This window comes from Pan paniscus, chromosome 16 (genome assembly GCF_029289425.2).
Source record: "Pan paniscus chromosome 16, NHGRI_mPanPan1-v2.0_pri, whole genome shotgun sequence".
NCBI lineage: Eukaryota > Metazoa > Chordata > Mammalia > Primates > Hominidae > Pan > Pan paniscus.
Window position 1 is genome coordinate 78,918,940 of NC_073265.2, and position 25,996 is coordinate 78,944,935.

Below are 25,996 nucleotides of genomic sequence, written 5' to 3' on the forward strand. Positions count from 1 at the left end.
GGAGAGAGACAGCGGTCGGTAGGGGGTGGGTGGAGGGAGTGAATGGGGTGGGCTGGGGGCTGCCCTGCCGCTAACAATGCGGCCTTTATCGAATTATTCGACGAGTCAGCCCCTGAGCGCCATTAGCATACGGCTGGGGGGTTGCCGGAGCTTCGCCCCTCGGTGAGGTCAAGTTCTTGATAATTTGATCACTTTTCACGGGCTCTGGCAGCTGCCTTTGTGTGCAGTTGGGGGGTCTGTGTGCAGCGTGAAGCGGAGCAGAACTGGCGGGGAGTGCGCTCAATGGCAAGGGGCCAGGGCAGGGGCCTCCCTCCCCGACGGGCCGGCCCTGCCCTGCATACAAACCAAGAGCCGGCGGGCGGGCGGGAGGAACCGAGCTCAGTCTCCCGCTACCTCTACGCCAGCCCCGACCGGGCTGCTCCTGCCCAAGCCTCCCCAACTTCCCGCGAGGTTAAGGTGCAGGCAAGCTCCCAGAGCTCCCCCTCCTCCCTGCCCCAAGAAGTCACGACATACGATGTATTACAATGTCTAGCAAATAAAAAAGCAATTGGGGGAAATCTGAATTCGTTCCCATGGCAACCCAATGCAGCACACCCGGCCACTCAGGCTCCCAGCCCCTCTTAACTGGGCTCAGGGAGTGGGGCTTGCCCCTGCTCAGTGCGTGGGGGTCCCGGCCCCACACAGTGCTAGGGTCCCTCTCGAGTTTCTCATCTGCCTTCAGGTCACTTTCCACCCTGATGCCTTGGCTTGTCCTGAAGCTCAGGGCCCCTGTAGCTTGGGAAACCTCCCAAGCTCCCCAGCGAGTGGCTGTAGACCAAGGAAGGGACCCTGCCCGGCTTCAGGGAAGAAAGGAAGAAAGGTAGGCTCAGACTCCCCGATTGGTAGGGGGGCTTTCTAAGTATATGGGTATGTGAGTGCTATGATAGACAGGCTGAAAGGAACTGGCACCACCACCCAGCTCTGACCCCCATCCCCTCACCCTTTTACATGAGAGAAAACAGATCTGGGGATCTGAAGTGACTCCCTAAGGGTCACACAGCTCAGAAGGCAGAGCTGGACCCCAGGCCACCTTACGTACATCTTGGCTCACTTCACTCCCTGGAGCCTCTCCCTCAGTGATTTTCACGGCCCCTCTTCTCCCAGCCTTTGCCCAGCCCTCTTGTAAAAATAGAAATATTTTTTCCATCTTCACTCCTGCAAACCTTTTTTGTTCTTTGCCTAACAAAATTATTTTGAATATAGGGTATATATGTAAATGGTGAAAATTCAAACAGTACAAAAGGAAAACCCCTTGGCTCTGGGGAGGAGAACTGTGTGGCTGAGGTGGATGGTAGAGGGAGACTTTTCACTGTATACCTTTGGAATTGTGAACCCTGTGAGTGTGTTAGCATTCACAGTAAAATTAAATAAAAAATACACACAAAAGACCAGGCAGGGAAAGTCAGCTGCCCTCCTACTTTGGTCCCCGGTTCTCCTCAGAGATAATCATGGGCAGAAGGTTTTCTGAATCCCTTCGTACCCCACCTCCATTTTGAAAGGCCAGTTTCCCTTTTTTTCTGACAGGAGGCTGGTGAAGGGTGACTAGAGTGTTTCGGGATTCACGAGGCTATGGGCTGCATCCCTTGGGCCGTCCCTCCCTTCCCAACGCACCTGGGAGCCTGTGTGCTGATGGTGACCTCATTTCGGAGGAAACCGGAGCAGCACTTCCTGCCCCCTTGCCCTGCACTCCCTGCCTTCCTCCCTCACCGGCCAACGGGTGTGGGCAAACCCTGGGCACCGGGCTTCGATCTTCCCCTCCCACCACCCCTACCCGTTTGCTGTGTTGCAAGAACTAGTCCTTCACTTGCCAGGGTGGCTTTGCAGCTTCCCAGCAGTGTCTACACAGTTCAGATGAGTGTTGCTTTTAAACACCACTGTCCCATACCATCTGGGCAGGTCTGAAACCCGAGTTGAGGGTCTGATGAAGGAGGAGTCTGTGCGGGAGGGCAACGCGGCATTTTTCCGCTTTCTACGAAAATCTGTTGATGCAAACCTCCCGCTTCAGAGAAAGATCGCGGCAGCAAGGCTGCGGAGGGCGATGAGCATGCCAGTTCTAATCTCCAGGAGCCCATCCCACACCTTCCTTAAACGGCCCTCGGAGAGAGGCCAGAGGCCAGAGGCCAACCCATCCGATTTCGGCCTCCTGGTACGAATGCCTGCCCCTACTAGAGCAATGTTCGAATCCCCTTTGGACACTTAAAGCCCAAGGCACAGACTCAAAATTGGTGCCTGGGCCCATCAACGTCTTCTGGCCTGCCTGGACCTGGAGTAGCCGGACGGGTCTGGGGCCTTCTCAGCCCCTCGTCTCCTCCATTCCTGTGCCCCAGGAAGGCCTTCCCCAAGCCTCCTCTGGCCACTGGCTCCCCATGTTTGGGCTTCATTTTTGTCTCCGGTTTGTGCTACTCTTTCTTCATCCAAAAAGGCATTGGAGATCCCGAGAATCTGCTGCAGCTTGGAAGCCAGAATCTTAGAGAATCTCGGATACTTCTCACCCCATTCCTTTCATTTTACACCTAGAAATGGTGTAAAAAGGCCCAGTGGCTCACGGAAGGTCGCACAGAAGGCCACTGACAGGGCAGCGATCAGTACAGCCACCGTGGTGGGCGAGGCATCCGGGGCTTCCTTTTCTCTGGTCCACGAACTCCCAACTCCGAACGCTGTGGGACTGCATGGGCCTCTGCCCGGGCCAATGAAATGCGCTGCCGAGAGGAGGCTGCGGCGCGGCCCTGAGGCCTGATCTCCACAGGCCGGAGAGTTCTCTGCCGGCCGCGGCCGGACCTCCCGGGAAATGGGACCAGAGCGCGGAGGGAGCCTGGCCAGGAGGCCTCCTAGGACTCAGCCGCGACGCTGAAAAGCATGAAGGGTCGGAATTAGGCACTCATTTAGCGAGCGTTACTAATCCGAAGTTACAGCGCTAATTCCCTGATCCGGCCGCTCCCACACGCAGCGCCGGGATTAGAGGCGCGGCCGCCGCCCGCCCCGCCCTCATACCCCAAACGCGCTCGCTCCGCGCCCTCGAGGCTGCGGGCTCAGGGCTAATCCGCCGCGCCGCGCTCGCCTGGCCCGAGCGCGCGGCGGGTCGGGCTCGGCCAGCTGGGGCGAGCCGGCCTGTTCGCTGGCTCGGGCGCCCGGTTCCGGGCTGGGCAAGGAGCGCTTGGCCATGAGCCGCGGGACAGCCCAGGCGGGACGGATGCGCCCTCCAGGGCCCAGGCGAGGCCGCGCGGTGCAGAACCGCCAGGATTTCTCCAACCTGGGTATGCGCACCCACAGCAGCGGCCTTTGGAGGCCGCGGCGCCATTTTAGTGGCCTTCCTTCCCCCTTGGCATCTCTCGTGTACGGTGTGGCTGGGTGTCCCCAGCTCCCCCCCATCCCACCCTGACTTTGGCTGCCCCCTCCGCCAGCCTGGATAGAGTGACCAATCAGCTCTGACCTAGGGTGGGATGCGCGTCACCATGGCGACGGCTAGGGCGCCCTGGCAGTGCTGCCCATCGCAGAGGGCAAGTCTTCACTCCGCCTAGATGGGTGTAAAGCGAAGGTGGGGACAGGTGGTGGGGAGGGGCGGATGGAGGGAGGCCGTGGTGCCTCGTCCGCTTTCCCACCCCATTTTGCCTAGGGTCAGTTCAGCTGGGTCAGGCAGGGGACAAATGGATGGTGTGGAAGGGGCCTGGGTAGGGGCCTGGGTTTGTCCTGGGGCGGCTCTTCCACGAGTCCTCTCATCCCCCCCAGGACCTAGCTCTGGTATAAAGGCTCATCTTGGTCTCTCATCCTCTTCTATGTCTCTCTTCCAAAGACAGTGGTGTTCAGGAGCCCCCAGACGCTTCCCCCGAATTTTCTTGCTGTTAAGTGCTGTGATTTTAGACAAGTCGCTTTCCCTGGGTCTTAGTTTTTGCATCCAGAAGATGGGCTGCTGTGCAGGCTCATGCATGGAAAGCCTTCAGTGCACACCGGCTGTTCTATCAGTGTTAGAGCTCCTTCTCCCTGGGCAAGACCTTTGGGGGCAGGATTCAGAACCTGAGGATGTCCTTTCTGTCTAGGGCAGCCAAGTTTGGGTGTCTCGTGGCTTCCTAGAGCCAGCTTTTCATCTCTCCTCCAGACAGCTGGGAGAGGAGGGAGGATTTTTAAAAATAGAGCCAGGGTGGGGGCTGTGGCTGGAACAAAACCTTGGTCAGTGGCTCTGAGAATGGGGCGCTGCAGCTCCTAAAGCTCTGGCTCCTTCCTTCAAGCCTGGTCTGGCTTAAGCACCACTTTAAGTGGTCCCGGCATTCACTGGCCAGCCCCTCACCGCAATTGAGCCGCAGGGGTTTGAAAAGAGGGCCAGGGCCTCAATGACAGGACCTTGGGCCAGGCTAATTGGTTTTGGTTCAAGGGGATACTGGATTTGTGAAAAGCTCCAAACCGCCTTTCCCACGCCAGAGCCAGACCATGGCTTTAAGGAGAAGGGTTCAAGGAGCTTGGGGCCAGGCAAGAAAGCTGGGAATGAGGTGCCTTCAGCTGATGACCCTGCTGTCATGGCCAAGACAGCCCTCTGGTTGGAGAGGGTAGGAAGCTGTTGTGAGGCCACTTCCAGGGGCACCTGCATTTATGGCCTGTCAGGTACTCGAGAGTCAGCTGGATGCATTCCTAACCTTCTACACGTGGCTGTGCCAAGAAAGGGGCCTCCTCCTTTGGCGTACCTTAGTGGTGGAGAGGCCCCATTTTCTCAAGTGGGATCATCCAGTAAAAGAAGCCAGCAATGGCCAAGTTTAATATTTCTTGCCCCAGGAGCTGGACTAAACCCAGACTTTTATATTCAGGGGGCATCCTGGACTCCATCCTGAGGCAGGTATGCAGTTGGTCTCAAGGTGATAACCCACTTCTGTCTCTTGAAATGTCCTTACACTACCCTGGGCATGGACAAACAAAGCAGAGATGAGAAACAGGAAGCCCTTGGTACTTAAAAAAAAAGGTCAAATATTTCTATTCTCAAAAGTCCAGCATTAATTATGTTATGATTTAAATCTATCATTATAGATAATTTAAATATAAATGCCTTGAAGCATGTATCTTAAGGTGTACCAGTTACCTATGTGTTTGGACTAAATGATTTCACATATGAATATATAATATACCCATTCTATGTGTGTGTATATATATATGTGTATACATGGTCTATATACCAAATCATATGCTTATATTAACAATCAGTTATGTTAAGGATGGAGGCAGGGTGGGGTGCTATAAATCATCAGTCCCATTTAAAATAACAACATTGCATTGACTGAGACTAGTGTTTCATGGTTCATTGTGTGTTGAGGGGAGCATTCCTATGTGATCACAGGCTGAAGAAATCCCCTACCTTTTTTATTATCATCCAAATTTTTCACTGTGTTTGCCCACTTGATGCATATAAATAGGAGAAAGGCACTTTGAAGAGATATAGAACTCTGTGTATCACATTTTCCATTTGTATTTCAATTTTTAATGCCCAGAGCCTAATTTCTGTGGGCCTCTGCTGATTTGCACATTTGAGATTCGTGTGTAAATATGCGTGTGGCATGTGTGCATGCCTGGGCCTCCTTATCACAAAGTGTACTCTCTCAATGTTTAAATACACACAATCCACATCGACACATGATTATGGGCTTACGTATTTGCTTCTTCTCTAGAATCGGGTTAATTTTCCCTTCGCTAATCCTCAAACCCATTAAGTTCCCCACCTCCCCACCCCCACAAAAAATTGCAAACCCTACCACAGACCAGTGGTCTCACCCCACTTCTCCAGCAAGCAGTTCTCCAGGCGGGGTGCTGGAGTGAAGGTTCCTGTTAGGCAGACTTCATTAATGTTACCAAATATACCCTGGCACATTTACTTGCCTACTATGAAGTATTACCATAAATAATTAAAATTAAACTGCACTTGTCAAAATAAATGAACAAAGTAGAGTTAGGGATGTCTTTGCCTTGATTTGCTTGGTTTGCTTATTCACTAATTTGAAGAAAGAAAGTGAGAGAAGGAAAGAAAGAACACTGCTACAGACTGCCATGGGATGGGCAGAGGAGATAGGGAGAGAATGCAGAGAGAGAGAAAGAGAGAGACAGAGCCCTCAGTCATCTGCCCGTGGGTTTCCAGTCATTAGGGCACTCTGGGAGGCTGGAATGCAGCCTTTAACGTCAGCCCATAATGAATATTGAGGTGTGGATATGGAAGGAGGGATTTCTTTGTTTACTGAGGAATGGCCATGGGAGTGGGGGAGAGGATTGCCTTTGGGGATTAAGGAGTGGGCTTTGTTTTTATAAAGGGCCTTACTTCTTTTCTGAAGTTTTCTGCAGCTAATTGATTCAATTCAGACATTCCTCCTCCCCGCCCGGCCCTGGCCTCGTGTTTCTGAGATGTGCACAGCCCCATTTCCCCATCTGCTCTGGCCTCTTTTTCCACTGTGACCCTTGAAAAGGGTGTGAACCTTCACATCAACGAGATCACAGGCTATGGGGAAAACAGTCAGGGGCCGAGACCTTTGTATGGATATGTGTGTGATATAAACGCACATACACATACACGCACATATATTAATAGAGGTATAATTTACACCTAGAAACAGATCATAGGTGTACAGTTCTGTGGGTTCTGACAAATGCATTTATACTCATGTGACCAACACCCAAGATAAACCTCATTTCCTTCATTCCAAAAACTTCTTTCCTACCTCTCAGCAGTCAATCCCTGCCAGTCCCCATTCCGATGTCTCTTACCATAGATTAGTTTTACCTACCTAGAGTTTCATATAAATGGAATGTATGCCAGGGCTTTTGAAAATGAATTTATTTAGAGTCTGGAGGGAGCAATGTCCTGGGAGGCCTGGTTGAGCTTGTGTCCAGGAGCACTGGACTTGTGTTAAACACTGTCCCCTTGGATGGGCCCAGAAGTCAAACCTGTCATTAGATTTTTTTTTTTTTTCCTTTGGGAGAGCTGGTATGGGCTGGTTGTCCTCCAGGAGAGCCCTGTTCTCACCCGAGGTCTGTTAATGAGCTGGGGACAGGTGAGCCTCACACGTTCCAACTTGGCTGCCTTCAGCGGCATCCAGGAGCAGTGGTGAGCTATTAATGGAAGGTGCCGGCTTTGTGCTAATTAGAACTTCCTTTCAGCTTCCATCTGTGCAGACACTGGAGCCCCTCACTGGTCAGCCTCGCCGTCCCAACCCCCCTCAGTTTGCAACCTAGTTTTTGTCCCCCCCACCCCCCATGAATTAGGGGGTGCTATGAGTGGAGCTGCTTTCCTCTAGCTCTGGTCAAATCCCGGCTCTTTGTGTATTGCAGAACTGTACTGGGTGGTATTTCTCAGGGCTTCTCTCTCTTGTTGGGGTGGAGATGGACTTGGAAGATGGAGTTGGAAAGGGATTTGGGCACCATGGCCACCCTCCTGGGTAGGCTGGACTTACATCATCGACCTGAGTTTGTTTTGTGAAAGACCTCTCTCCTCTGCCCTCTGGAGACTGTGACTTCAGACCCTTGTCCTCTCCATTACCCCAGTCCTGATGTCTCCCAAGTCTGATGGTACCCACCCATGTCAACTACAGCTGCCATCTTTGCCATCTCAGGCAGCCTACAGGTGGGGGCTGTGTCCTTGACCCTCTTCTGAAAAAGAAAAACCTATTTTTTTCCTTCACTTTTGCTTTTTATTTCTTTCACCTCAGGCCCAATGGACATATATATATATATTTTAATGGAGGTTGTCTCTTACAGAGGTTTCATTGAAAAAGGAGAAACAATGTCCCATTAACGTCATTTAAAGAAAAAGCACCTCTCAGAATGGAGGTTGGGAAAGCTAGGGTTTCTTGCCTGAATATCAGTTGGGATGAAATCCCTTGTAAGGAACTCAAGAGAGGAGCGTTTCCTCAGAATGCTTTCTTTAGCTCCTGAGTCTCCTTAGGTCTCCACTGGGGTTGTGTGTAAAAATACCAAGCCCTCCCTGACAATGCATCTCATTCTCTTCTGCTTGAATTATCCTGATAATCAGAGATCACCCACTTCTTTGACAGTGTAGACTAGGATTTTAAAAATTGGGAGAGAATTATTGGACAGTGTGGCACTTCACCAGCTTCCCTCAAGGTTCTGGATCTACGCTAAAGAGGGGTGGAAATGCTTCTGGGGTGTCCAGAAGGGCTGCAGAAATTCCTCGTCACTGGTCATGGGGAGAGCAGGACTGGCTTGCCTCTGTGGCCTCTTCTGCCTCTGGAGGTGACAATTCCTGATTTGAGGCACTAGGGTGGAAGACTCAGGACTATCCAGGACCAGGTTAATAAACCGGCAGTCCAGATTCCAGAAGGGCAGCAGCTGGGGGCTGGGGACATGCCCATGCCTGTGGGACAGAGTTCTTTTGCATGCTTTGGCCTTTACGACTCTGTATCCTTGACAAGTCACAGGCATCTCTGGGTGAAATGGGGACAATAGTACCCATACCTCCAAGGGTTATGTGAGAATTAAGTAAAATATGCAAATAAAGTGCCTGGCATACAGTAGGCACTGAGCAAAGGCTGGGGCAAGGGATGCATATAAATGTCTGGATCTGAAGTTTGAAATTCCACCTGCTGGAGACAGTGAACACCCCAGTAGATACCCCAAATCACACAGAAGGACGGATGACCAGCTGCCTTCTTCCCCCAGGGCATGCCATACACACTGGGCCTGAAGTGGGAGAATCGGGACCCCAAAAAAACGGCTTGTGGAGCGGGGTTGCACATGGGTGTAAAGTTCCCAGCTTGGCTGCCTGGGGAGGGGGAGCATGTAAATGTCTTTAGAGATTTGAAGGGACCAGGATCTGGACTGACTTGCGTTGCTCAGGGGGCTGGGGCTGGGAGCCAAGGGGGTGCTGCCGGGAGGCCCAGGTTAGCTTGGGGTATGGCATTTCTAACAGTTGGCGCCTGCGGAAAATGGCCTGGGGTTCCAGCTCTGGAAGGTTCCGAATCTCAGTATTCACGAGCGGCGCTGTCCGGAGCAGCCAGGGTTGTCCCTTGGTGGTCTCGGGCAGGTTCTCCGCGATGCGCTTGCTGGGTCGCAGGTGAGAACCTCACGGTTCTCCATTTCCGGAGCTCCAGCTCTGAGCAGGCAGAGGGTCGCTCCCCTCGCCTGCCCCTGCGGTAGCCAAGCGGGTGGCTGGAAGCGTGGCTAGCTGGCAGGTAAGGAGCTCCAGGTGAGACGGAACACGACCCCCAACCCCCTTAGCCGGTGCCCCACCCGATTTCTCTCCTGCGTCCTGGGAGTGCATGGTTGAGGCGCCACCGGTGCCCAGCAACCTCCCCAGGCTGTGGTTGTGACCTGAGGACGCGTGTGTCCCCGCCCCCAGGCCACCGCTACGCGACCCTGAGTGCACCTTCAAGAAGGCCGGGCACGTTTCTGGGCGGGCGTGGGGGGTGCCTGATATCTCCGCTCTATTTTACAGTTACTCCCCTGCTGGTGCCTCCCTCCTTGGCGCGCTTCCCACCTGCGATCGGCGCCCTCTTCGCAGTCACGAACTCGCCAGCAGCTAGCAGCACTGACTAGTAGGAGGGCCCGCCGGAGGAGAGGTGAGCGACCAGAGCCAGGGAGTGGGTGGAGGAGCTGGCTGCCCGCACCCGCACTCCGCTCCAGATGTCTCAGAGAGTGGGCTGCGGGTTGGGAGGTTGGGAAATTCCAGGATCAGGTTGGTAGTGCGCCTGTGTTTTTACCTGGGTCACCAGCAAGACGACTCCCCTCCTCCCTAGGCCCGGATCCAATGTCATCCCTCACCCTCAACCTGTGAAATGGCTTTAACCATACACCTGCTGGCTTGTTGTGCTCTGTGACATAATTTGGCAGAACACGGCGTGTAGCACACAGTGGGCGCAAAGTAAATGGCGGCTCTGGCGGTTCTAGCACCGGAGGCGGCTTCTTGGACACCCGGCGTTCGCGGGAGCCTGAGGCGCTCGGTTGCTAGAGCCTTAGCTGGGAGTGGCGCGGCTGCTTCCCGCCCGCGCAGGATCAGGCCGGCCCCCGCGGGCCTGGATCTGGATCCAGAGCTAGGGAAACTGGAAAAACAGGCACAAACTCGGAAGCCGCGGTACGGCAAGAGCCTAAGCAAAGAATCCTTTCCAAGATTCACACCTCGTCTACACCAGGGCACCGCCTGGGCCTACGGCCTTCCGAACCCGAAGCGCCCGCAGCCCAGAGCTGGCATCAGGCCGGGAAGGTCGTCGCAGGCCCCAGAGTGCGGGCGCGGGAGGCGCGCGCCCACAGGACGCCCGGGGTTGGGTAGGCAGGAGAGAAGGGCGCCAGCAGGCCCGCGGCTGTTTCCCCTCGGTCCGCACAGAGGGCCCGGGAGGCCATTTTGAGAGCGCGAAGAGGGGCGGCAAGATGGCTGCGTGGGCACCCGGAAGGTCGCCGCGCCAAGGGCCCGCTGAGCCCCTCCTCGCATTCGTCCAGCCGTGCGGCCCACAGAAGCGGAACGCGCGTCGAGAGCGCCCTGTCCGCTCGCCCCAGACAGATGCCCGGTTATTCATTACCCCGAGGCCTAGAGGAAAGAGTGGCTGCCGTCTTCCTGCCCAGAGCCCGCCGGACCCTCCGTCGCGGCTGCCCGGTCCCCGGAGCCGCAGCCGCCGAGCCCGGCTGTGCGTGTCGTGGCTGCTGGGGAGAAAGAGGCGTCCGGTAAGAGCCCCCCTCACTGGGCTGCCCACCCCGGGCAGGGGCGGAAACGGCCTTCCCCGCGTGGGGAACAATGGCGTTATTTTGGAGTCTGCAACCGCGAGCGCTTCAAGCTCTTTGATTATTTTCGAGGAGTGTTAGGTGCGTGGCTAACGCCCGCGTTTTCTTGGAACCACGAAGCCCAAAATGGCGAGCGGGCCGTGGCCGCCCTCCTGGGGCTGAGTGTGGTCCGGAGCGCTGAGAGTGGCCAGGGAGCCGTGGGCCTCCATCGTCCGTGTGGTTGGGACTGAGGACCGTCCTGGAGGCTCCATTCACACCATCGCAGGGCAGGCTGGGGGTCAGATGCGGATGAAGCGGGCCGGGCAGTGGAGCTGCATGTTTGAGCTTGCCCTCTCCAGGCCTAAGGGCCAGAGCTTCTGCTCTTCTGCCTTCTTTGCCCCTATCCTACCCTCGTGAATAATTTAAGCACAATCACTGTTTTTCTAGCTGTCCGCATTGACCCACCGCGACCTCGAAGCAGGTCCCAGGCGTGTGCATTTATATGCAGAGTGACCAAGAAACTTCAGTAATACTAGTTTGTGTCTTTGGAGTCCCACTTTTTGCCAGGGCTAGTGCTAACAGCTTCAGGAGAATTCAGCCTCACCTTGACAGGTAGGGTGATGATTCACTATTTGTGGCTTTTGCCGTAGCTAGGATGCGGCAGAGCCGGTTGTGGACTCGGGGCTATCTGCCCCAAGGCCTGCGTTCCCAACCTGTCTCTCTGCACATACACAGGAACACAGGGATTCATCACCGCTGTGGTTTCATCTTTCAAATAAGCACCAAGCCTTTCCTGAATCCAAGTCCCTATCCCCACACAGCCCTGCCTCACAAGTGAGGGCTCTCCTGTCATCCCCCAACCTCCCAGTCTAAAGCCCTGGCCTCAGATAGATTGTGTGACTGAATAATGTGTTTGTTCTGAGCTTCCTGGCAGCCAAGAAAAGCAAACATGATGGTTTATAACCTTGTTTTTAAAATGAAGCTCATCAGGATTTTAGAGAGATGAACATTTTTCCTGCACAAGACTTATAGAAAATGTAAAGCTTAGTGATTATGTAGGTCAACTGCTCATGTCACTGATGAGGAACCAGGTCCAGAGAGGTTAAGTGATTTTCACCAAGGTCACAAAATTAGCTCATACAGTGAGGACTGAGACCCAGGGGTCCTGACTCGCAGTCCAGTTCCCATCCTCTCATGACCAGGCTTTAGTGGGCTTCTCAACTTGGAGATAGTTTAATTGTGGTCTAGCGACTCCATTCCTCACTATAAATTGCTGAGACCTGGATGCTGCCTTGTTCCTTTCTTTGCCCCCAGTTCCTAGTGCTGGGCTGGATTCATCATTGTGGGTGTCTAAATATTTGATAATTGAGTGGGGCTAAAACTTCTGATAATGAGGGGATGGGGGCGGTGGTAGAGGGGAAGTCCCTGACTTCAGTTTTCTAGGGGGCCTTTTTTTTTTAATGTTAGGTTCCTGATCCTTAATTCCCTAGGTCTCTCTCCTGGCAAGTGGTACGAGGTGGGTAGTGTGTTTTCCCTTTTGGCAGTCATCCTATTCCTAACTGCCCCATCACATTATTGAACCTTATAGGAAAGGGTCATTTGTGTCTTGGGGGACTATGTTGTCAGTGACACCTGCAAGTCCCTTTAGGTGAACTGAGGGAGGTTTCCCCACCAGCACAATGGCCATGAGACCTGGCCGACTCATTCTTTTATCCTCTTTGGGTGGAGAGTCAGCCTTTCTGTAGTTGCTCAGGTTTGATTCCCATGGCTTAAGTACAAATCACAGAACGTGGCTTAGATTAGTAAATTTCCATGGCTCCCAAAAGGTAGCCTTTGAATCCCTGGCATGATAACTGTAGGTGCTGAATAAATTTAGTGACCCTGCAACAGACCAGATTCTCTGGAATTCTAGGCTGGAAAGGTGTCACCCCTGGATCTGGGGAGGGTTATGCTTCTTGATGGGAGCCCCCGTTGGTAGAAAGGCTCCAACAGATCCTGGCCAAATTCTGTCATCTTTGGGTAGAATCTGCATGGGCAAAGCAGAGTAGGTAACTAGGGCTGGTTTGCAGCTAAAGCCCCAGCTGTGGAAGAAAAACAGGGTTCAGCTCCCCAGATTAGTTACTGTCTACAAGGATTAAAGGCCCCAAATAATGGCTGGCTTCTCCCCTCCTCTGTGCCAAGGGAAGACATGTAAATACAGCCGCACGCCAGCTTAGGCAGTAGATGTGTATAAATCGAATTTAGCAAATCAGATCATGGTTTAAATGCACTATTTAAAGCAGTCCTGCAGTGAAGCCTTTTACAAAGGGAATAATCATTTTGTGATGCTAATCATCAGCCTCCAATTTATCTCCTTTGTAAGTTCAGATGTTGGTGCACTGGGTGTTCTGAAATTGGGGCGCTCTTGTGTAGGGCTCTGGTGATGGCTGTCTGCCTTCTTTTTCTGACCTCTCAGGACATGGGTGCATGTCCTGTTTCTCACTGGGGGCCTCAGGATGCTTGTCACTTAGCCTGATAGTTCTCATCTGTCCCACTTATCTTTTTATAATCTGATAGAGCCCACCGTTCAGCTGCTCCTGGCTCCTTTTTTGAGACTTTTGCCCTTCCTGGGGAGAAATACAAGCCCTGCTGTTCTTGAGGTGTTAAAACCAGCTCCCTCTCTGAGCTGAACCGTCTTTTGTTTCCCTGAGCTTCTGGTACCTCTGGTGCAGATCAGAAAGATGATCTTAGAGTCGGCCAGATGACACAAATCAGCCCTGAATTTAGAAGGCGAATTAAATGCAGCCACCCATTTGCTGAATAGGCAATATCCAAAATATTCTCCCCATTCACGGCAAAATAACTGAGGCCTGGATGTTAAAGTGACTTTTCCCACAAGTTAAAATCAGGACTCCAAGGAGAACCTGTCTCCCAATTGATATAAAAGTGTTTTATATGCTGAGCTGTAGTTCCTATCTCTGCAGAGAAAATATAATCAGAGACCATCTGGGTGGGAGAGAAAGAAAGAAGAGAAAGAAATGGATCAGAGTGGAATAAAGGAAGTGGGAAGGAAGCTGGGGGGCTTCGAGGAGCCTGACCTTGCTTAGCTTACAGGCCCTGATATAGTGTCTTTGTCAATGCTGCCACTATTGACGCGTTCCTCGGTAATTATGACTGTGTGTTGGCATGGCGACTCGGAGTAAGAAGACTAGAAGCACTGGGTAAATGCACGACTTGTTCTTGCCTTCTAAAGCAGAGAGGAGCTTTTGTGGGTAGTTCCTACAGGGATACATGGTAGAAAATTCACCAAACCCAGTGCTGGAGTGTGAGTATTTACACCCCATAGGAGCCAGGTGGCCCTGAGCATAGATTGTACAAATAGAGGTCCTTAGCAAGACTGGCATCTAATGCAGAGGTCTCCCAGAGCCTCCCTCTTGTGTCTTCCTGTTGGTCTTTGTTCCTTAGCCTTGTAATGTCAAGTATATTCATTTCTGCTCATTTCTGGGTTGTCTGTTTCAAAGTAGGTTTATGTTGCAGTCTCCCTGAATTTGATTGATCATAAAATTATCTATTTCATAGGCCATGACTATGTATTTGGAAGCTGAAGGGAAAGGCTGATGGGCACAGCTGGGGCTTCCCTTTCTATCCTTGTGTGCTTTTCTTAGATACTTGGACCACATTCTCATCCTCTCCTGAAAATGGGGAGAAGTTGCTGTTGTCAAGAGCTGTGCTGTCCTTTATGATAACCACTAGACACACATGCTGTTGATCTCATGAAATGTGGTCAGTGTGGCATGTTGAAATGATAATGTTGGGTTAAGTACAATATATTGTTAAAATGACCTGTTCATTCTTACTTTTTAATGAGGCTTCTGAAACATTTAAAATTATACTTGGAACTGACATATTTTCATTGGACAGTGAGGTCTACACTAGATGCTCAAGACCTCCTCCATCCCCAGTGCTTAGTAACTAATCCTGATCTCCCCCCAGGAGGCTTCTGGCCACACAGGGCTCTGTGCATAGAGGTCCATGGAAAAGCTAGAGAGGAGGCAAGTAGAGAGCCTCGGGCCTTAAGGGGCTTTTAGGAGTGCCTAGTACAGCCCTTTAAATGGGGATTACCCCCCAGTCCTTGGAGGCAGAAGTCGTGGCTTGAATCTGCAGGCAACATTGTATTTTTCAGCATTTAAGGTGGGGACAAGGCAGCCAGTGGGTAAACCCCAGAAAAGTCTTTGGATGAAGGTTTAGCAGTGCCCCAGTGGAGTTTGAATGGGCACAGCTGTAGATAACAGGAGGGTCGTCCTCCTTCCCCTGTCCCTAGCAGTGATTTCATAGTCTCCCAGATGTGCAGAAACCACAGGGCATGGGAAGGCAGCCATGCATCCCAGGTTCGTGCCAAACCCACTTTCAGCAGGTTTGTTTCCTTTGGCCCGAGGGCTCCTTGTTGCCCCTCTCCTGGCTGCCCCTCCTCCCCTCAGCCTGTGCTGCTCTCCGTGAGCTTGGAGCTTCTGGGATGCGTCTTGGCTCAGAGCCAGCGTCTTCTTGGAGAGGCCTCCTGCCCTGGCTCCCTGCCAAGCCTCAGGGCCTCAGAGAGATTTTCCAGGGAGATGCTGGGCTCATACTGCTGTCAAAGGGCAGAGGGGCCTCAGTTAGCCTTCTGCCCTTGGAGGACCCCTGGCTGTGGGTCTGGGCTTGCCTCCAGCTCCCTTTCCCCCTCAGAAACTCCAGTTTCCTCCCCTGGAAACCCTGGACTGGGTTAAGGGCCTTCCAGCTCCAGTAAGCCTTGAGTTTATAAAAAGAAGGCCCCTCACATGAGCCTGGGAGGTAAGGAAGGGGCATCGAGGAGGCCATAATGAGTCATGACGATGGGGACAGGAACCATTTACTGAGCACTGACTCTGCCAGGTTCTGTGCTAATGCTTTGTATATTGTATCTCCTTTGAGGGCCATCTCTTGGGGAGAAAAAAGAATAGTAAATTTGACCAGGGATTTGCCCTTCTTTTCTAAGCCAAATGCCATTTGGGTGACTGCATGGGGTGTGTTACAGGAGCTACAGCCCTTGCATAGGAGGGACTATCAGCCCCCAGTGAGTCCTTGTCTCCCAAAGAATCAGCCTGGGCTTTGGGAAGCAGCATGAGTTCATTTGGGTTGCCACAGGATGCCTCTGCAGTGTTTCCTGCTTGAGGCTGGCAGTACACCTGGAGAATCAAGATGGGAGGGCTCCATGCTGGGCCCCTGGGAGCCTTGGTGCAGTGCTAGAGGGGTGAGCAGCATACCACCCGGTCCGGATTTATCTCCTAATTGTGTGCTCCATATCCTTGCTGTGCCTCAGTCTGTAAAATTAGGGGATTGGCCCAAGCCTACCAGCCTGCCCACAGTGCCAAGGGATTGTGGCTGCTCAGGATGATGCTGGCCTTTTACTTTCTGCAATGTTATATCCCCCTGATGTAGCACGTATGATCTTCTGGAGGAGGGAAGGGGGCCCACATCCTGTGTCCCATCTCATCTTGTCCTTAAGCAGAGAATGTCAAGCCTTCCTCCTATCTGCCCAGTTCTGCACCATAGCTCCTGCTGTCTCCTTAGGTTAGGAGAAGTGGCACATGCCTCTGAAGGCATGTTACATCCTTGATGAGTGCTGGGGGAAAAGGGAGTAAAGAAACAAGTCTCAAGTTTATAGCCACCCCTTCCCTTTGAATCTGCAGCTTCTTTTACCCAGTATTGAGTCCACTGTTCTCTCTTCTACTGTGGGTCACAGACTCCAAGACCATGGTGGTGTGAGGCAGTGTTGCCCAGTGGGTATCCAGGTGGAGGGGTTGGTCTGACCTAATTGAGAACCCACAGGACACCCCTTCCCCTCTTCCTCTGAGCCAGTTTTCCCATCTGCAAAATTGGGAATAGTAATACTTACCTTGTGACACTCAAGATGCATCCCCCATCTTGCTGGTCTGTCACGAGTAAAGACCAGGTAAGGTGGCCAGCAAGGGACCAGGGTCAGTCAGCTCTCTGTTAGTCACTCTACAATAAGCTGTGGTGTTTACAGACCAGCCATAAGCTCTGCAGTGCAGGGAGAACCCCTGACCTCTAGGAGCAGAGAAACTAGTATTACTAGCCTAAGGCGGCACAAAAAATCCAAGGGGCAGATTGTTTTGATGTTTTGTCTCTGTCCTTGGGAGTTAAGAGAAGAGGAATTAGATTGAGGCGGAGAAGCCTCACTGTGCCCAAACAGGTCTTCTAGGCTGTTGAGAGGGCAAGACAGGGCATCCCTACCAATGGGGAGAACTCTGACCAGGACCTTAGAGGTGGAGATGAAGCGGGAGGAGGAGTCCTGCTGGACTGGGCCTGAGATTTGGGTATAGGTCAGGTCAGATGGTGGAGGATAAGAATGACAGAGGTAGGGAGCAGGCTAAGAGAATTGGTATGGTCACCATGTGTAAGATGGGTGGGCACTGGAGGCTGTCAGGCCTTGTGCTGCCCAGGCCAACCTGAGCTGAGCAGCCACACCCACCCTGTGCCACTCACCTCTTATGGTTCCTGGCCTGGACGTCAGCAGCCCCAGGGCTGTGCTGTGGAGCCATTTCCCACTTTGCAAGGGAACTGCGGGGCTCTGAAATTGGAAGTCTTCCCATGCCACACTGTATTTTTTCTTACCACACTCATTTATTCATTCAATGTCTATTGACCACACATTATGTGTCAGCCTCTGGGCAAGGCCCTGGGGATACAGAGAAGGAAACCACATTCCCTGGCCCAGCACTTTCGCTTGTGATGTGGAAAGGCATATATCCATCTAGAGCTAGAAGGCCGGGCTAGCGGGGGTGGTTTGCTAGGTTAGCAGGCACTCCGGGTCTGACAGTTATCATCAGTTTGTGGCTTATTGGCTTTCCTGCCCCTCTCCATGTCCCAAGAGCCTGGGAGAACAGGGTCAGAGGCCATGTCATGCTTTGCCCATGATGACCTTAAGCTGTCGTTTAGCCTCAGCTAGAACTGTAATTCTCTAGATTCCATTGTTTCTGTATAGAATTGTGACATTTCAGTTTCCCTTTCTTCATTTAAAAAAACACCTTTTTTTTTTTTTTTTTTTTTTGAGACAAGGTCTTGCTCTGTCGGCCAGGCTGGAGTACAGTGGCCTGATCATAGCTCACTATAACCTTGAACTTCTGGCTCAAGCAATTCCCCTGCCTCAGCCTCCAGAGTAGCTGGGACTACAGGCATGTGCCACCACACCCAGACTTTTATATTTATTTTATAAAAATAAGGAAATATGTTTTATTTTGTAGAGACAGGGTCTTTGTTGCCCAGGCTGGCCTCAAACTCCTGGCATCAAGCGATCCTCCCACCTGGGCCTCCCAAAGTGTTGAGATTACAGCATGAGCCACCACACCCAGACTAAAAGGCAGTTTGATTTTACAAATCAAAATAGCAGTAATCTATGGAGATTTACTTGTGAGATTGGTAGGAAACATCTTAAATGTAATCAAACAATAACTTACATCTTGATGAATTCACGTGTAGGTTTCTCTTCCTCAGAAGAAATCAGATGCTGTTCAGAGCACCAAGGCTAGAATTTTACCCTGGTTCTCATGCTACCTTGCACCCAGGTTGGATCCTGAGTACAGTTTTTGGCAGGTGGGCCTGCATATAAGTTAGCAATGGGGGATACCCAGCTGCCTCTCTTCATACAGCTGAGGTTTTGGGGAGTCATTCTTATAGCCCCTGGGTTGGGCCTAGTCCTGCAAATGAATTCACCAGCCCTAAAGCCCAAATTGCAGCCTCTGTCATTCACCTTCCAGGAGTGGAAAGGGCAGTAAGTTTCATCTTATTATTATTGCTATTTTGGTGGTTTTGTTGAGGTTGGTGTGTGTATGTCAGTAAGATAAAGCTCTCAGAAATTACATAGCATTTGTCAAGGATATAAGAGGGACTGTGCCACATCTGGCTGTATAGAAGGTGGTTCCATATCTTTAAATAGAGCCCCAGGTCCTTAGCCACCAGAAAGGTTTTCAGGGGAAGTGTGCACCCTCAGCAGCTGCTGCTGGTGAGCAGGATGGGCACACATGGAACAGGCTTTCCTCTGTGGCCAGGTGAGAAGCAGGTGGTGAGACACAGAGCAGTGCTGGGCTCTGCTTGTGAAGCCTCCAACCTTTCCTTCCCTAGGAAGCCCCAGAGAGATTGGTGAGGGTGATTTCCCAGGAAGACGCAGTGTGCTCTGACTTCTGTGACAGTGAGCAACGGGACCAGTGGATGTCCAGATGCTGGCAATGAGTAGGCCTTCCCTACGCTGGGTGGCGTCCACACCCTCCGGCTTCCATTGCCTGGGTCTCCTGGAGGTGGTTTGCTGGATGAATACCGCATGCACAGAGGCTGGCCTTGGGTTTGAATATGGCAGCCAGTGGACAGCATGTGCTTCAGTTATGAGGCTGCCCAGGAGATGCTTCTTCCAAGGCAGAGCACGTGCAGAGTCCAGTGCTGGAGAGGCCGGGTGCGCAGTTGACCCATTTCCAGTTCTATTTTCCCTCTCATGTTCCTCTGTCCCCATCTAGGACATACTCTGGAGTCAGAAGACAGCGAAAAGAGAAGCAGAAGCCCCGGTGGCAAGAGTCTGAAGGTGGGTTCCTTCCTGACATGGGCATTGGGCTGCGCATGTGTGTTCGCAGTTCTTTCCAGCTGCTGTTCTGACCTCTTTGTGCAGTGTATTTATGTGGCTGTAGATGGATGGTCCAAGGTAGATTTAGGTTTTGGAATACTGTTTTTTTTTTCTACTTCAGGGAGAAAATAACCCAGTTTGGGAAGGACATTTAAAAGGGGAAAATATTAGGTATGATGGCACACCTGCAGTCCCAGCTATTCGGGAGGCTGAGGCTGGAGGATCACTTGAGCTCAGGGGTTTCAGGCTGCAGTGAGCTATGATCACGCCACTCTACTCCAGCCTGGGTGACAGAATGAGACCCGTCTCTAAAAAAAAAGTAATTTAATTTAAAAAGGGAAAATATCCTTGGTGGTCCTTGGAACCAGCACTTACCAGGTTGACCCATATGAAATTTCTTTCTTGTTGATGAAAAATAGTCAAATATTGGCAATTTCTTATGGTTCAACCTGTTACAGTTCCATTCCTCTGGGATGGTAGAGGGATCCCCAGAAACACATTTTAAAGAGTTTCTGATACTTTAACCATTTGTGTTCCTCTTCATCCTACGATACCCTTCACAGAATTTTTTTTTTAACAGCAGGAAGGATGACTGTAGCCTGTGGATTGTACTGCAGTAGGAAACTGTCCTAGCAAGGCTCCACCTTGCCCCAGCTTCAAGGTATATCGTCTCAAAATGCAGGGGACTTCAGATGAGTTTTGAGCACCCTTTCTTTTATTATAAAAAAAATTCCAGACAGTTCAGCCAATACTGACTAAGGGCTGAGACCAGTTCCATGCTTTTCTGTCTCCAGAGGAATTTGCTTCCATCTGGATGCCTGAAACGGTATTTTACTTCACCTCCTGTGTCACCGGCAGCAGTCCTGGGAGCCCTGGGGAGGAGGTTTTTGGGAGAGCCAGCTCACAGCCTCTCCATCACCTTTTAGCCACCCCAGTGCTGGGCAGCCAGGGTGTGGGCTTTTGACTGAATGCACTTGCCCTCCTGCATTCATTACACCTTTGTCAGTGTGTGTGTCTGGGGCTGCCTCTGGGTGTGCGTGGTTTTTTTTGTGTCTGCATGTCAGTGTCGGGCTATGTGTGTCTGTTTCTGTTGGCCTGTCTAGGCGCGCTCAGTGCAACAAGGAGCTGGGGGAGGTGGCGGTAAAGAGGAAGGGCATTTCAAAGCCCAGCTGTCCTCCTCAGGGACCTCAGGAGATGTGTGTGTGTGTGTGTGTATTTTTTTCCATGCTGCTCATTGTGTGGGGCTGCATGCGAGTGTCTGACCAGGTGTGGTGTGAGCAGCCGCTGGGCTCGGTGAGCCCCAGCTGCTGTGAGCTCCCAGACTTGCCTTCTAGCCCTCTGCCGCCATCCATGGGGAGCCTCTCCCTTCGCAGCTCACCGTCTCCTCTCTAATTTATTAGCTGGAAAGGAGGAGAACATGAAACATTGCTTGAAGACAATGGCCGAGACAGCAGGTCCCACCCTGCACAGCCAACAGCATCTCTCCCCTCAGCCCTGTCTCCTCTTCTGCAGTTGGGATCTGCACATTTAAGCCTGAAGTAAGAATAAAACAAACCCCCAAACCACCCTATTAAAAAATGTGCCTGGCCTTGGACATGCAGAGGTAGCTATAAACTGTTGAAGGTGGGAGAAGGTCAACAAAATGAAGGTTTGAGCCTTCTTCTACTCTGGGGCCCCCCACCTCTGAGTCCCAGCACTTCCCCCCAGCTCCAAGCCAGGTTGAGGGGGGGCAAGGGGGCCCAAGGCAGCTGCAGGGGCTGTGTTAGTAAACACTTTCCTGGGTTCCCATTTTCTTTACACCCCCCACCCTTCTCTACTCCCTGATGCCCCGTTATACACTCCCACCCCCAGCATCCCCTTTTCTGTGGCCTGCACAATGAGCTCATTGTCCCGGGTGTGATTTGAATAAGGGATCGGTGGGCCTGTTCCCAGCATTGTCCAAGGGGCTGGGAAAAACCCCAGCGCAGGCAGGAGGACCAGACCAGACAGAGACAGATGCCTAAATTAGCAACAAAGCTTTGTGCACGTCCCCTGGACAAGGGCTCGCCTTGTTTGCGTGGACTCGAGGGTGTGGAGCTGGCCGGCTGCTCGCATGTCTCCCCATGTTAATTAGTTTTGCATGCATGTCTGAGAAGGTGCCAGGGGAGATGTGTTTGCCTTTCCCCGGGTGGGGGCCCTGTTTGTGGCTGGCCAGTAGGCTGGGGTCTTGGCGCTGAGAGGGGCTGGGCCTACCTGGGAAGCCAGGCTCTGAGCCTGGCTGGGGAATCACAGCTTTCCCATCCTGTAGTTCTGTCTCTCTGACCTCTGGGGGGCTTGGCTTTGCTCCTTATGCCTTCTCCCTGCCACTCCTCCATGTTTGAAAGTTGGTCAGCTCTGACTACTGGGACTCACTGGCTTCCTCCCAGACCCAGGCCAGTGCCTGTCCATCTGGCAGTCTGTCTCTTGCGACACAGGGCCCCTCGGGACCGGGCAGCAGAAACAGCCAGTCTGGACTCTTCTCCGTCCCCGAGCCAGATGGCCAGTCTGCTGATCGCATTACGGCCTCCCCTGTCCCCAGACCCCTGCCGCCTGTGGTTGGACCAGGATCTTGTGTGGGATATGATGGAGAAGCTCCCTTTTAGGACCTCATAGAGGCCTGGCCCTGAAAGGAAAGGGGTCTGGTAGACAGGGCGTAAGGCATGTATGTCCTTGCTACCAGCTTCTATGTGACCTCAGGCAGGCCAAGTGACCCCGACTCCTGAATCTTAGTTTTCTTGTTGGCAAGAGGAGTGAGTTGAGCTTAGGAATCTCTTGGCTCTCTTCTAGCTCAGAAAACCTCTGATGGTGGTAACAGTGGTGATCATTTCAAAACTGTGTTGATGTAGCATTCACTGATGTAGCACAATGACAGGAATGGGACTAATGAATTCTGGCTGGGGTGGAGGGGAGTGTTGCAGGAAGGAGTTCATCCCTGTTGATATTCAGTGTGGACTCCTGTTTTCAGAGTGTGGGGAGGACCAGGAGCAGGCAGAGCCTGTCTTCCCAGGTCTTCACAGAGGAGCCCTTCCCCATCCCTACCCTGCAGTGGTGAGAAGCAGGCCCTGGCCCAGCAGAAGGGAGCTTGGCAGTGGCAAAGAAGCAGCTGGAGGGATAGCAGCTGCTGGCCAGGGCCCTGGGTGTGTCCTGGTTGCCCCTTGCAGGTCCTGGGATGGGGTTGGTGGGGGTGGGCAGGGGACAGGGCTGAGAAGGGTCAGGGTTCATCTGGGAACTTCAGAGTTCCCACCTCTCCATAGCCCTTCAGAATAACCTCAGGTGGTGGGTGGGGAGTGGGATGAAGCATCACCCTGCTATTCAGTGCGGGGGTCTCAGGTTCAGCGGTCAGGGTGTCTGGCTCCTTCTTTGCCAGCCTCCCCATCTCTGGCACCCTCCCACTCTCTCATCAGGTGTTGTGGGATGTATCTTGCACTGGGGCCAGGCAGCTGACCAGAGCCACCCACAAGGAGCCTCTGGAATTAACCTCAGGTAGCCACTCAGGCCAGGCAGGGGAGAGACCCTGGGCCTCCCTTCCAGCAGGGACCTTCCTTCCCATGCTGCTGTGCCAGCCAGTTCCCACATGCAGTGCACTTGTTCCTTCCATTTGGGCTGCCTTTCCCCTCTCCGCCTCTCTCTCTCTTTCTATTTCTGTTTCTGGGGGGCCTCTTTTTCTACCCCTTTCCCTGTCTCCCTGAGCTGCTCCTAACTCAAGCTGGATAACTGGTGGTAAAGTCCAAAGCTCGATGAAGAAAAGAGGATAGAAGTTAGCGCTTCATGGCAAGGATAGAGTGAGAGAGTTGCCTACAGTATGGGTTGGGAGAAGAGGCAGGGCAGCAGGGCCTTGGGAGAGCTGCCCACTGCCCTCCCTGCCCCTCCCCATTCCTACCTCCCAGGGTTTAGCCGCCTCAGCTGTAGCTCTGAGCTCCTTAATCTGGTGATCCTTGTGGTGCTGGGGGGCGGGCTGGCAGAGGCTTTAGGAGGTGACAGGGGATCTTGGGAGTCGCACTCTGCTAACAGAGTGTCATGCAAAGCTGGAGAATCACATTCCGAGCGCAGCTCCTCCTTCTAAGGCAGTGGCCCGGCAGGGCTGGACCCAGCACGGGTGGTGCCCAGTGGAGGCCTGAAGCACAGGCCCTGCACGCAGTCGGGCATCACCTCCTCTTTGTCGCTCAAGAGGAAAGTTCCCAAGATTAGGGCTTTCTGGCCCTTTCTGCATGGCTAAGATTTTATTGTTTGGTAGCTGCCCCCACCCTTACCCCAGCTCCCAAATCCTCTGGCTGCCAATCCCAGTTAGAAGAAGTCTCTGTAAGTCACAGGTATCATCCCCCTGGTCAGCTGTTGGGGTAGTCGGGGGTGGGGATTTGTCTAGAACTAAGCAAGTATGCCGGGTGGAATGGCTCCCCTGCCTAGATGAGAAGGGGAGAGAACCCCTGAGATGAACCCCTGATTCTCTCAGCGACGGGCCCTGAGAGAAGCCAGGAGAGACAGGAAGTTGAGGTGGGGGTGCGAATGCAAGTGCAAGTGGTTCTGAGGCATCCAGCTCAGCAGAACTGGGGCAGCCCAGGCCTTGGACCTTGGCTGGAGGGTAGGGACAGAGGAGAAGATGCTGTGGGTCGAGGCCCAGGGCTCTGCTTCTGCCATGACTCTGCAGCAGACCCTGGATGTCTCAGAGCCTCCAAACCCTCATTTGTAAAATGAGCATCATAATCCCTACCTCCATTGGAGCTGCTATGAAGACTCTTGGGCACACGGGAAACACTCAGTGGGGTTAATTTTTCTTCTCCTTTTCCCTTAGATATGGGGCAGAGATGAAGGAGTTAAGCTTCTCCAGGTCATTTAAGATAGCTGAGATTTGGGGAATGGGGACAGTGGTGATATTCAGAATATTTAACCACCTGTACAGGTTGGGCACCAACCAGTCAGAATGACACCTGGCCCAAATCATCACCCAGGGAGGAGGGCACAGCTGAGCAGAACTTCTCCCTATATCTTTCTGCCCCATCATGAGTCCATTTATCAGCAAGCATACAGACATCCCTTGAGGGCAGCTCCTGAGGAGGTTGCAGGATGCGGGATACTGAGATCTTTGCATTCAAGCAAGTCAGGCCTGCCTAGCATGGGGCACCCTGCCTGACCTGGAAGAGGACCCGGAAGCAGAGGGCAGTGAGCTGAGGGCCTTCCCAGCTCCTGCCCCAAGCTGGCAGCAGACCTGCCACCAGGCTCTGGGGAAGAGCTGCTTCTGTGGGCTTTCGCCATCCTCACGTCCCCTAGAGCTGCCCCTCCTTCCTGTCCCTTCTTCTCAAAAGCACCATGGGTCAGGATTAGAGGGTCTGTTTGTTCTCTGATCTAACTCCTCGTGCCTGTTTCTTCGTCAGCCTGGGGAAGTTCATGGTTTCTGTTATCTGACTGTGGAGTATGGGAGTGTGGTGTTGGGGTAGTGTGGAGCCATGTTCTATCATCATGGAAAGATTCTGGCCTCAAGGCAGGCAGCGTCTTCCCCCAGCCCCAGGCTTTCTGAGGCCACACCTGGACACGTGGCGCACTTAGCCAACACTGACTTATTTTGCCTGGCCTATCTCTTTGCCTTGTTGGGTGAAATTAATGCCTTTGAGGGCCTAAGGTGGTCTGGTTAAGTGACAAGGGCATAGGAAGACACAACCTTACCTAGCTGGAAGTCAGAGATTTGGACTCTAGCCCACTTTCCCACTGAGTGGTCTTGGGCAAGCCACCTCCTTTACTGGATCCAGAAAAGTAGCATTGATCCAGGTGTAGTGGCTCACACCTGTAATCCCAGTAACTGGGGAGGCTGAAGTAGGAGGCTCTCTTGAGGCCAAGAGTTTGAGAACAGCCTGAGTTTGAGAACAGTGAGACCCTATTCTTAAAAAATGAAAAAATTAGCCAAGTGTTCTGGCTACCTGGGAAGCTGAGGCAGGAGAATCACTTGAGCCCAGTAGTTCCAAGGCTGCAGTGATCATACCACTGCATTCTAGCCTGGATGACAGAGCAAGATCCTATTTCTTAAAAAAGAAAGAGAAAGAGAAAAAAGAAAAGGAACATTGAATAAAATGGTATCTGAGGTCCCTTTTAGCACTGCATTTTTTCATCTGGGAGTTCTTCCTGCCTCTTCTACTCTGTTACCTGCCAGTAACCCTGCTCCCAGCCCCCTGGCTCACAGGAAACATAGTTAGCTTTGTCCCGTTCAAGCTGGCCTGGGATGCAACAAGGCACCATTACCTAGAGGCTACAAAAATGAAAACCCAGCTCACTGCTGGCAAGGGATGTGGGGCTGGGCAGTAACCTGTCCTGGAGCAAGACTTGGGCAGACAGCATGAGTCTCACCTAGGTGCGCTCCCAGCCTTTAATCTGGATGCCTTTGTCCTTTGTTCTACTTCTGTTTGCTCTGCATGGCATTTGCCTTGGTGGCTCTGTTTGCTCAGGTGGCCCTCAAGGTGGGTTTGCAGTGCTTTCCTTGGGATTTGTCCCATTCCACTTCCTTAGGCCAGAACCTTTAGACTCAAAAGCTCCAATCCCTGAGAAGCAACCATGGGGGAAACACTACTTTTTGGTGCTGACCCCTCTCCGCAGCACCCCAGCTAGGAGGCTCTTCCACTGGTACGGCTGATACATGGATGTGGGCTCAGCATCTTATAT

General features: G+C 52.5%; 1 protein-coding gene across 27 annotated transcripts in view; it reads left to right on the plus strand.

Moving 5' to 3' along the window:
* LOC100974563 (uncharacterized) overlaps window positions 1-25,996 on the plus strand; it is a 35,875-nt gene that overhangs the window by 5,999 nt on the left and 3,880 nt on the right. For 3 of the 27 annotated variants that reach the window (XR_003025841.4, XR_157161.5, XR_010110073.1), the window contains exons 2-5: window positions 9,455-9,578; window positions 19,230-19,294; window positions 19,914-19,994; window positions 20,734-20,871. Coding sequence is in view for 1 of the 27 variants with exons in the window: in XM_055098962.2 (XP_054954937.1) it covers window positions 9,455-9,578; window positions 10,578-10,674; window positions 19,230-19,294; window positions 20,734-20,864 (417 nt within the window). In the remaining 26 variants the exon portion in view is untranslated. Of the gene's footprint in view, window positions 1-137; window positions 860-924; window positions 3,294-3,335; window positions 9,192-9,454; window positions 9,579-10,452; window positions 10,675-18,843; window positions 18,952-19,229; window positions 19,295-19,913; window positions 19,995-20,733; window positions 20,872-25,996 lie in introns of those variants that run through there. The other 24 variants (XR_004666654.3, XR_010110074.1, XR_612121.4 and 21 more) reach the window with 22 other exon arrangements.